Raw genomic sequence first — 12,409 nt, forward strand, 5'->3', positions numbered from 1 at the left:
TTATCATGAGATTTATTTACAGCAGTTTCTGATAAGGCCAAAGCCCCTAATGCAGTAAAACTACTTATAAAACATACATAACAGGAAATTTAAACATTTATTTATTTATTTATTTATTTGATTATATTTTTACAGAATAGAGTGATTGATTTTTCATAATTCCATGAATTCTGCTGACAGTAGGAGTTGAAGACAGGTTCCCCATGTGAGGCTGAATGTAAAGCCAGGATGCTTCAGTAAGAATCAACAATCTGTCAGTAACAATGGTGACACTGTCATGTGGTGCTGTGGGCTGGAGCTTCATGAACCTTTATGATGTGAACATATCATAGTACAGAAAGAATACTTTCACTCAGCTGAGACCATTCATCATGTTCACTGTTATATTCATGTGTCTGTGGCTTTCACTCGGTGAGTTAACTTTGACTTTTTGTTATTGCAGAAATATTAAGTGTTGAATTAATGATTTATTCATCTGTGTGGTGGGAAGAAAAATCAGAATGTGGGTCTGACTTATGTAGTTCTGGCTTAATTGTTTAATGTATAAAAACATTATGTTCTCTACAACAGGTGACTCCATGGCAGATTCAATCGAGCCACATTTCACTCATACAGTGATAGATGAAGGCAGTGATGTTACTCTGTCCTGCAGCTACAAAAAATTCAGTGGTACAGTGACCAACCTGCACTGGTACAGACAATATCCAAACTCTAAACCTGAGTTCCTTCTGTATATCTTACCAAGTGGACTCCAAAGTGACTCTAACTTACCACGTCTCTCTGCTAAAGTTGATGAAAAGAATAAAAAAGTGGATCTGCTCATCTCCTCTGCTGCTGTATCAGACTCTGCACTATACTACTGTGCTCTGCAGCCCACAGTGACAGGAAATCCAACTGCACTGTACAAAAACTTTCACACAGTTTTGTTCCACTGAAGGCTGATCAACTTCCAAAGTTACATAATTCCAGTTGATATAATATCAATGATATAATGAGTTAAAATAAAGAAATGGTGGGTTCAATAGATCAATAAAATATATATCCAGTATCTCTTGGCTCGGTCTCCTGCTACACTGTAAATAAATAAGACATGTCTAGGGTATTTACATGAAACACCGGGGTATTTAAATATTTGTCTCTAGGAAGACAAGGAGGATGTAAGAAAGCAAACATGGCTATTATAAAGACACCAGCGTCTTAAATTAAAATTTACTTCCTCTAATTAAAAGTCGACACAAGTCGCATCTTCAATTGGCCTATAAGCTTGTAAGCATGATCTCCCAAGCCAAGTATAGATCTTTAACAATTTATTTGGGCATGAGTTCTGTTAAATGTTTTAATGTTAGGAAAAAAGTAATAGCTACATATCTGTACTAAAAAAGAAGATAAACCCAACCTTACAAGCCGCATATAGGCCTACTGAAACAAACTACTTACTTTAGATGGGCCTGTTAAACATGTCCCTGGCATCTTATTTGTTTGTATTATTCATTCTTCTTTTTAAATTTGGTTTTCTTCATCACTTCACAGTAATCACTTATTAAAACTCATGCAGCAAACCTAAGTCTGAATTCAAGACACCGGCATCTTTGTGAACCGTGCTGAGAAACACTGTGAGAAACACTGGGGTATTTACCATTGCACGCGAGTCAGCAGCAGTAATAACCATGTGATGCTGTTCAACCAATCACGGAGCAGCGTGGACATTTTGACCTGCAATTCACATCCAGCAGTTGCTACCAGACTCACAGTCATTGCTCGCTCATCATATATTTTTGGTTCATTGTTACCAGTAGATCGAGCTTGTATAATGGTTAATATCAATAATTTACTGATTTGTTAGTGTTACAGAGAGAGTATCATTCTGTTGATTGCCTTACATTACGTGTGAAGCTGCCACATTTAGCTAAAGAAAATCTGTATTGGTGTCACCAGACTAGAAGCATGCTAACCTTTTTAGCACTTTTGGCTAAGATCAAGTGTAGTATCTGTTTTTCTCAGTTTAATACCTGATATGTTCTCTAAATGAGGATGTTATATTAAACAGATGTTTAGAACAGGGAGCTGGAATAGGGGCTTACTCCTTCTGCTCCACACATCAACCTGCTATTGTAGTACCTCCAGGAATGGTGCCCTTGTTCCCAAAACAAGGGAAAACTTTTTTTTTTTTGTGCACCAATTTAATGTTTGATATGTTGTCTAAATGATAATAATGTATTAAATGTATTTTTTAGAGTAGAGAGCTGGAATAGGGGCTTACTCCTTCCGTTCCATGCATCAACATGGTATTATAACAGTTCTATTGTTCCAAAAATTACAGCTGAATCCTTTTGGAGAGAGACATCATTTTGTGTGTGTGTGTGTGTGTGTGTGTGTGTGTGTGCGGGGGTGTGTTTCCATGTAAAAAGCTCGATATTTCTAACATTTGATCACCAAAAATATCCAGCTCTGCCAGAGTAAAGCCTGCAAAAAATAAGTTGAACTCATTAACGTTCCTCTCCACAGAAATCTTTAGCAAAAGGTGAAAGATTTATGCATCAATCAAGAGAAACCTGAGCTGCACTTAACACTGGATCAGGTTAGTGACACTGTATTGGAGGTGCAGAAAGCTGATATAGGGTAAGGTGGCCTGGGCCAATCTCTTACACCTTTACAGCTTTATTAGCCATTGCACACAGGCAGAGAAATGTCTGACCAACAAGCTTTTTTGACTAATAAATAAGTAAGTAGGGGGTGGGGGGTGTTGAATTTTGAAAAGGAACAGTTGAGTGTTGTGTGATCTGTCTAATGAAAAAGTAGGGGAAAGAATTACTGCAGACTAACGGTCCAGTTACTTATTGAGCATAGCGAAAACGGCAGGACGGTAGTGTAGTGGTTAGTGCTGTTGCCTCACAGCAAGACAGTCCAGGTTTGAATCATGTTTAATCTTTAGAATAAACAGTTTAACTAGTCAGCAGGCTTATCAAACTCTAGCCATGTATTTAATCACAACCCAGTTGACTAACACAGGAAACACCTTAGGAATATTGATGCAGTGAGTTTGATATACAGTGGAATAGGCTCATTAAAATAAAGCTGAACAGTTAAATTGTAGTAATTAAATTCTATTATGCAGCAGATCACCTCAACAGCAAGCAGTGTACATTTCCTAATTTATTTTTTTTATTTGTTTGTTTGTTTGTGATTGATGCATGTCATACCTTAGGAAATTCCATCTAATTCCACTGAAATGCAATGGAGTGCATTTGTTAAATAAAGTGAAAATAAACAGTTACTGTATATTTGAATTAATTAACTGATTATTAGTTCAATGCATGTGTAGCATTAATGAACCTATAATGTTCCATAGAGAAGAAAATTATCACACTGTCTGCTAATATCACATAAACTACAGAAGGTCCTTATACTCATGAACTGTGTAATATTATCAGAACATTCAGCAACATGCGGAATTATCACACATGATTAACTGTATTATCTACATTCAATATTTGTTTTAATGATTTGATTTAAATAATTATGACTCCATCTTTTTAATTTCTAGTTAAAAGATGGTAGAATGTACAATATTATTCACTGAGAGATTGATGCCAGAATTGATATGACTGTAAAAGTAGGTGGAGCGAGATGTGGTGAGATGCAGTTTAGACAGTTACACAGAGTTACTGCCATTTATATTGACTGCATTGCAAGAGAGACACAGCAATCATGTTACTCTTCTTTGTTTTTTAGTCATTAATACCTTTGGTAAGTCATTTATATTATACACAAACTTCAGGTGGATGCTGGAGATTTTTGTACTGACACCTAAACATGATGATTTAGTTGGTTTTCAAAAAAAAAAGTCCCTAAACAATGAAAATAGAAATATTGATGTTGTTGCAATGTCTTTACTGCAGGTGCTGTTGACAGCAGCATTAAATCAGACCAAACCATTATATCTTCAGCTGATGGCAGCAAAACCACACTGACCTGCACATATGATAACTCGGCTAGAGATCTCCACTGGTATCGACAAAAGCCTCAATCAGGACCAGAGTTTCTTCTGATGATTACTATATCTTCAAATTATGTCACTGAAGCTAAACAGCCTGACCCAAGACTGTCTATCAGACTTCGTAAAAAGGAAAAGAAAGTAGATGTGGAGATCTTTCCTGCTGCAGTATCAGACTCTGCACTGTACTACTGTGCCATGGAGCCCACAGGGACACAAAACTCAAACACACTGTACAAAAAGTGCAGACTGATTTTTTTTCCCTCAGGAGGGAGAGCTGTTTACCTGTTTCATTCAAATACAGTTTTCTGTCTGAGTTCACAAAGTTTATTTATTTGCTTTGAATATCTACAGCCATCATCTTTGGTAATGCTTTCTTTGAGCAATCAATGGGGGGAAAAAGTTACACTTCCTATGACGATGTAACACAATGTTCAGACCTTAACATGAAGAAATAGTTTGAGATTCTGATTCATAATTTAACACGATGGTTTCCACCCTCATTATTTAACAGATTATAAAATAGCACTTGATCCAGTACACTGATGTTAGCAGTCAGCTTTCTCAGGCAGCTGTCTGTTCCTCCTATTGATCTGACGTCTGAAGAAGAAGAACTGACAGCCAAGTTAGCAGCTAACAAGCAATCTGTAACAGTCCCTGATGTGGCTGGAGCACAGAAGCACGGCAGGTGGGAGTTGATGCTCACACACACTTTATTTTTCCTATTTTCTTTGCTTTTCAGCTTTAATCTCATACAGTCACACACAACGCACACGTGTTCTGGTCGAGAGAGCTCCCCTTCTCTGCTCTCCCCCTCATTTTATGCTCCGCCATCTCTGCAACACACACACACACACACATTAACTGACAACAGGTGTAATGACGTGGCCACTCACCTTCCCTGACCCCGCCCTCCATGTACAAACTGATGCTTGGCCACGCCCCCACTGCCACACTATCAAATTGAGTAAACACAAAGCCTTGTGGGGGCGGCACGGTGGTGTAGTGGTTAGCGCTGTCGCCTCACAGCAAGAAGGTCCTGGGTTCGAGCCCCGGGGCCGGCGAGGGCCTTTCTGTGTGGAGTTTGCATGTTCTCCGCGTGGGTTTCCTCTGGGTGCTCCAGTTTCCCCCACAGTCCAAAGACATGCAGGTTAGGTTAACTGGTGACTCTAAATTGACCGTAGGTGTGAATATGAGTGTGAATGGTTGTATGTGTCAGCCCTGTGATGACCTGGCGACTTGTCCAGGGTGTACCCCGCCTTTCGCCCGTAGTCAGCTGGGATAGGCTCCAGCTTGCCTGCGACCCTGTAGAAGGATAAAGTGGCTAGAGATAATGAGATGAGATGAGACAAAGCCTTGTTGAATAGAAAAGAGCTCTCAGATGCAGTGTCTTGCAAAAGTATTCATCCCCCTGGTGTTTGTCCTGTTTTGTTGCATTACAAGATGGAATTAAAATGGATTTTTGCAGGGTTAGCACCATTTGATTAGCACAACATGCCTACCACATTAAAGGTGAAAATTGTTGGCACAAACAATAATTAAGTTTAAAAAAAAAAACAGAAATCTGGAGTGTACATAGGTCCCCCCCCCCCCAAAAAAAAGTCAATACTTTGTCGAGCGACCTTTTGCTGTAATTCTCTATCGGAATCTACTGTATACTTATGACTTTTTGTTTATTCTATTGAAATAAATATATTATGGGGTGGCATGGTGGTGCAGTGGTTAGTACTGTCACTTCACGGCAAGTAGGTTATGGGTTTGAACCTTTCTGTTTGGAGTCTGCATGTTTTCCCCGTGCCTGCGTGGGTTTCCTCTGGGTGCTCCAGTTTCTTCCCACAGTCCAAAGACATGCAGATTAGGTCAACTGGGGACTCTAATGGCCCTTTTCCACTACCCTTTTTCAGCTCACTTCAGCTCGCTTCAGCTCACTTCAGCCCGACACGGCTCGCGTTTCGACTACCAAAAACCAGCACGACTCAGCTCGTTTCAGCCCTGTTTAGCCCCTAAAACTCGCACCGTTTTGGAGTGGGGCTGAAGCGAGCCAAACCGTGCCGACTGAGGTTGGGGGCGTGAGCAGACACTCCCCTGTGCACTGATTGGTGAGGAGGCGTGTCCTCACATGCCCACACACGCCCCGCGAGCGCGCTGGGATCTGTAAACACCGCAAACCCGGAAGAAGAATAATTATGAATTACGAGAATTTCTGAAGCCTTATGCACCTCGCCTCATCTATACGCTCTTGCCAGTATCTGTCCGCGTTGTCGGTGACAACAAGCCACAGCACCGAGACCAGCAACACTAACGACTCCATGTCCTCCATGTTTATTGTTTACTATTCGGGTCGTGAGACTACCGCTTAAAAGTTCACTGAATCAGTGACATACAGAGCATCGTGGACGAGTTCGTGGAGCGCAAGGCTCGCCATATGCCCTTCAAATAATGCGCGCAGTAGGCTATTGATGTTTTATTATGAGCCATGTACAGTATGTCGCCTAATGTTTTTTTTTTGTTTCTGAGTTACATGTTCGTTTGAAGGACTTAATGTACAAACTAACATAGTTGCACCCCGGAGTGTTGAAATTGGTAAACACAGTGCATTCAGTGAGGTTTGCACCGCCCTCCTTTTATTTCTGACTCTTCCTGTCAGCGTTGCAACCTCTGAGCGCTCATTCGTATGCCCTTCAAATAATGTGCGCAGTATAGGCTATTGATGTTTTATTATGAGCCATGTACAGTATCCTAATGTTTTTTGTTTCTGAGTTACATGTTCGTTTGAAGGACTTGATGTACTAAATAACATAGTTGCACCCGGTAGTGTTGAAATTGGTAAACACCGCAGTTGCGGACATTTTGTAGCCTAAAATGATGTTATGATAAGCTTTAATAAAGGGCCCGGTCATTTGCCCCGCCCCCGGCCCGGCTCTGACTTGTTCCGCCACTGTCACTGATGTCACTGTTTGCGCTGCTTAACGGCATCACATGACGTCCACCCACTTTCGCTAACTCCACCCAATGTGTCCACCCACTTCCAGCCAGCACGGTTCAGCGCGGTTGTAGTCGAAATGTAACTCCAACAGCCCCGCTCAGCTCGACTCAGCTCGACTCGGCACGGCACGGCTCAGCCGCGTTTGTAGTGGAAAAGCGGCATAACTTGCCCATAAGTGTGAATGTGAGTGTGAATGGCTGTTTCTCTGTGTTAGCCCCACGATAGATTGGCGATCTGTCCAAGGTCTACCCCTACACTGTCAGCTGGTATTGGCTCCAGCTCACCCGACACCTGCAATGAATAAGTGGTATAGAAAATGAATGAATGAATGAATGAATGAATGTATTATAGTGGCTCATATTAGTCTATAACTCTTTTCCAACAATATTATCACAAATTTCAGCAAAATATGTACATTAACAGAATTAACATACATCATAAACTATATTATCCACAGTTAATATTTGTTTTAATGAATGTATTGTTACTCCATCTTTGTAATCCTGCTGCAGGATCAGACTCTGCACTGTCGTCCTGCACCCTGGAGCTCACAGTGACACAAAACTCAAACAGACGGCCTTCTCCAAACTCGGTCAGATTAGGCTGAAGTCAGATTTAATTTAAACTTTATTTACTGATATTAATGAGCCAATAGGAAGTCCATACAGTGTTTGACAGCAGCACTTCCTGGGTGTGCACTTCTTACAGATGTGTTCCCTCATGTGGAAAGTTCAGCACATACAGCACTATTATACAGAGTCCTCACAGAGCTGTGTTCAGAAATGGCTCAACCATACAATTTACTGTACACAGTGAGATACATCCCACTGATTCTCACTGTCGCAACAGGTAATTAACTTTCATCAGCTAATCATTACATTAATTAGTACAATCATTAATTATTACAATACATTTTAACTGCTAAATCATTGTATTAATTAATACACGTTTGTTTTCATCTAGTAATTTCTTAATTTCTTAAGTCTGTATTTTGTTTAAAAAATACTTCACTGATTCATTTATTTATATTCTCTTTTACAACAGGCAGTTTTGCAGACAAAATTTGGCCGACAGATGAAGATGCCAACATTGTCAGGAATGAAACAGACACTGTTACTCTGAAATGTTCATATGAGTCAAGCAGTGAGAACATTTGGCTTTACTGGTACAAACAATATCCGAACAGCGCACCACAGTTTTTACTGTATAAACGTGCAAGGTCAGGCTCCTACCAGAGCACTCCTGATGATCGCCGATTAGAGTCAAAAACAAGCAGAGACTCCACTGAACTTACTATCAGAGGCCTAAAGCTCTCAGATTCTGCACTCTATCACTGTGCTCTTAGAGTAGTAGCACAGTAATACAGAGTCAATGAAAGGCTGTACAAAAACATACAAATGGTAGATATGAAGCTTCTAAAACCACAGATTAAAGATACTCACTTTACCAACTTGTCAGTTAACTGCAGTCACAAACAGCATTTGTGGTAACACATGCACCTGGAGGAAATAGAAAAGATAATAATGAGGGATTAACACAACAACTCCACATTAATCACAGTGACTTCACAAACCTACATGTTTCTCATCTCATCTCATTATCTCTAGCCGCTTTATCCTTCTACAGGGTCGCAGGCAAGCTGGAGCCTATCCCAGCTGACTACGGGCAAAACGCAGGGTACACCCTGGACAAGTCGCCAGGTCATCACAGGGCTGACACATAGACCCATTCACACTCACGGTCAATTTAGAGTCACCAGTTAACCTAACCTGCATGTCTTTGGACTGTGGGGGAAACCAGAGCACCCAGAGGAAACCCACGCGGACAACATGCAAACTCCGCACAGAAAGGCCCTCGCCGGCCCCGGGGCTCGAACCCAGGACCTTCTTACTGTGAGGCGACAGCGCTAACCACTACACCACCGTGCCGCCCACCTACATGTTTTATTCTCCAAAATCTTTTAATGACACTTCCAGATCCATTGTGTCAGGTTTTGCTGGTGTGCATTACTGGAAGAAAACTAATGAACTCTTTCCTGGGTTTCCCCATAACCTACTGTAATTGTTCAGAATTGCGGTGCCAGGTCTTAATTATTTTGACCTTTAAAAGTAGTAAACAGGCACCCTTGTCAGACATAGTGGCTCCCAACTTGTTAGTTGTCAGGGCATGTTACAACATGCCAACTTCAGACACCCTGGCGCCACTGTCCATCACACTGTGCTGCGTGGACTATATAAGATGCGCACAAACATCGAAGAAAACACAGCACACATCAGACGGGGACTCCATGCAACACCTGCTTCTCATCAGTGAATATTTGGATCCGTTTCTCTCTTTCTTTCTCGGTTTCATTTCTTTCTTGCTTTCTGTCTTTCTATCGCGGACGTGTCAGGATCCAACGTCCATCATTTGTGCCGTGTGAGCATTCCGTGCGTCCTTGAATGTAAGTTGTTTATTGTTGTGTAGCTACTGTGTTATGTGTGTACTCGTTATCTGTAACTGTTACATGTGGCGGTAAGGCTAGCGAGTATTTCTTCTCTTTTTCTCTCATCCTGTGTCTGTCTATTTTCTTACGTGTTTGTTCTGTTCAGTAGCCATGTAATGATAGCGCTTGTCTTCTCGACCACGGTCTATTAAGGGAGCACATTTCATTATTAGCCATTGCCGTGTTGGGAGTGTAGTGGTGGTATGTACAGTTCATAACCGCGCCACATATTCTAACCTTCTATGCGCAATACAGCGCGGGGCAGCGCTTAAAGGAGCCATGCTCCCCTTCATTCAGCCGACACACTCTGTGTCTTCATGCGGGTGTGACTCGCTGTAAGCAGTTGCACCACGCACCTTGGTAATGATAGCTGCTGTAGGCAGCTATCCTCATCCTCCGTGTACGTTGTACACATTGTACATATTGTGTACATATCGTGTATATAGTCAGTATCTAGTGGGTTGTGTTATTTATTATGGGGTGTAAATAGCATTCATTGGGCTTTACATTGTTTTACTTATATAGTATTCATTTGTGTGTTTTACATTTGTATTACATTGTATATAGTTATTATTCATTTGCGTTAATATATATTTAATGCGATGTGTATTTGTATTTATATCATTGTTATTATTTACATTATTGCTTGTGTGTATATTATTGCTCATGTCTTGTTGTATTTGTATTTTATTCTGTTTTCTAGTAAAACCACGGTTTACACGGTTTCTCGTGAGTGGACATCCATTAATTCCTGTTCTAACCGGACAGCCTGTGTAGCTTGCTGTATACCCGATCCAGTGTCCCCCTTATACAGTCCTTTACCCTGTCCATCACCGGACACCCATTTTTATAGTAATCAATTTTCATTTATTAATTCATTCACTCATTCATTTGCTCATGTGTTTATAATGCATGTAGGTATATACTGTATGTACGAACAGATGTGACTTTGATCATACAGATACAAAAAAAATAATGAAATAGAAAAATAAGAAAATTCCCAGTGGAATTTGCTTTTCCTTTTTCCATCACAAGATTTGATTCAACTGAACTTTGATGAATATGGGTCATGTAAAACAAAATTATGTGATTAAGGGATGATGACTCTTTTATCAAGCAGTATTTTTTTTCCAATTTATTCTGTGATTCAAACTTTCAAACATGCATTTAGGTGGATTGGTCACACTAAATTCCCTCTGTACTCACTGTCCACTTTAATAGGAACACCTGTACATTCATGCAGTTTTCGAATCAGCCGATTATGTGGCAGCAGCATAATACAAAAAAAAAAAAAAAATCATACAGATACAGGGCAAGAGCTTCAGGTAATGTTCACATCAAACATCAGAATGAAGAAAAAGTGTGATCTCTGTGATTTTGATCATGGCATGGTTGTTGGTACCAGAAAGGCTGCTTTGAGTATTTCAGAAACTGCTGATCTTCTGGGATTTTCACACACCAGTCTCTACAGGTTACACAGGATGGTGAAACAAACAAACAAGCAAACAAAAAATTGAGTGATAACAGTTCTCTGGGTAGAAATACCTTGTTTATAACAGAGGAAAATGGCCAGATTAGTTTGAGGTGCCAGGAAGGATATACCGTACTAACTCAAATAATCACTCTTTACAAATGTGGTGAGCAGAAAAGCATCTCAGCATGGACAAAACACCAAACCTTGGGTTGGCTACAATAGCAGAAGTCCACATCAGGTTCCACGCCTATCTGCCAAGAGCAGGAATCTGAGGCTATTATGGACACAGGCTTACTCACAGGCTCTGTAGTTCAGTGGTGAGAGTACTAGCCTTGTAAACCAGGGATTGTGAGTTCAACCCTTGCTGGGGGCTGTAAGGGATATTCTGAAGGTAGAGAGATGATAAAGACAAAAGAGGGAATGTTGAGAACACTGACACAAGTGCTGCTCATGATTTCTCATCACCTGAAGACCGCTTTCTGCTGGTGAGAATGGCTCCATGTGGACAATCTGGAGATTACTGAGGACCTGAAGGTATCTTTGGTGTGCAATTTCTGCAAAACACTTTGCACTCAAGGCTCTATCAATGCACAGTTGATAACATCAAAAAAACATCCTTGCTATGGAATTTTTCACAAAGACAATTTAATTATAGCCCTGGTTGAACACAGCAAAACCAGTAAAGCCATAGAGATTTTCTGAAGAAAGTAACATGAACCTGCTTTCCTCCACACATCTCACGCAACCATCTCAAATGTTGAGCAGGATGCTGCAGACATGAAAAAGTCAAACCTTTGAAAGATATAATGAAATTACAGCAACACAAAAACAATTTTTTGTGGGTTGTTTGGCTTGTTGGTCTAGGGGTATGATTTTTGCTTAGAGTGCAAGCGGTCCCGGGTTCAAATTCCAGCCAAGCTCAGGTTTTACCTTAAATGGTCGACCTGGACTGCTGGTAACATGGATTTCACTTGGCTGCATTGTTCTTAAAGTGCTAATCTAATGAAAGTTATATCAGAAAATCCCCAGTTTTCTGTGTGTGATGTGCTCAAATATGCTGTAAAGTTGGTGGACAAAAAAAAAAAAATTGGTCAGGAAAATATTTTTATGCATCTGACTTCTATTCCAAAAAGCTTGTCCATCATTATTAGATCGTAGCGAATTACAGGTTGGCGGCGCTGCACACGTGATGTTATTTGCGCCAGTACCTTCTTTTATGTCCACACGGACTCTATACTATTATCTGCAGTGGCGTGCATTCTTGATACCAAGTCTTTTGAAAAAGACACCAAAGCTCTTCAAATTCATCCTCAATCTTTGGTTGGCTGTCTGAGGATGATTTAGAACCTATAGCCACGGAGAAAGAGGCAGACGAATACACAAGCCAAGTCGCTCGTGAAGAAGAGCAACAACTGTGCCAGCTGTGCCAGCTGTTTTCTGGAACCCGGAAAATTAATACATGGTACAAAT

At 40.6% G+C, this 12,409-nt stretch overlaps 2 non-coding genes and 1 gene segment (V, D, J or C); 2 read left to right on the forward strand and 1 right to left on the reverse strand.

Moving 5' to 3' along the window:
* Positions 1-283: 283 nt before the first annotated feature.
* LOC132887136 (T cell receptor alpha variable 12-3-like) lies at positions 284-869 on the forward strand (the record flags this gene model as incomplete). The annotated part of the segment is given in 2 exon segments: positions 284-411; positions 571-869. Coding segments are annotated over 2 exon segments (339 nt in total), but the record flags the coding sequence as incomplete, so codon positions are not given.
* Positions 870-1,948: 1,079 nt separating this feature from the next.
* LOC132897499 (U2 spliceosomal RNA) lies at positions 1,949-2,140 on the forward strand. The gene has a single exon (XR_009656333.1). It is a non-coding gene; the product is annotated as a U2 spliceosomal RNA (small nuclear RNA).
* A 304-nt stretch (positions 2,141-2,444) lies between these two features.
* Positions 2,445-2,560, reverse strand: LOC132896160 (U5 spliceosomal RNA). Its single transcript, XR_009655950.1, has one exon. It is a non-coding gene; the product is annotated as a U5 spliceosomal RNA (small nuclear RNA).
* Between the last annotated feature and the right edge of the window lie 9,849 nt (positions 2,561-12,409).

Source organism: Neoarius graeffei, chromosome 1, assembly GCF_027579695.1.
Source record: "Neoarius graeffei isolate fNeoGra1 chromosome 1, fNeoGra1.pri, whole genome shotgun sequence".
Taxonomy (NCBI): domain Eukaryota; kingdom Metazoa; phylum Chordata; class Actinopteri; order Siluriformes; family Ariidae; genus Neoarius; species Neoarius graeffei.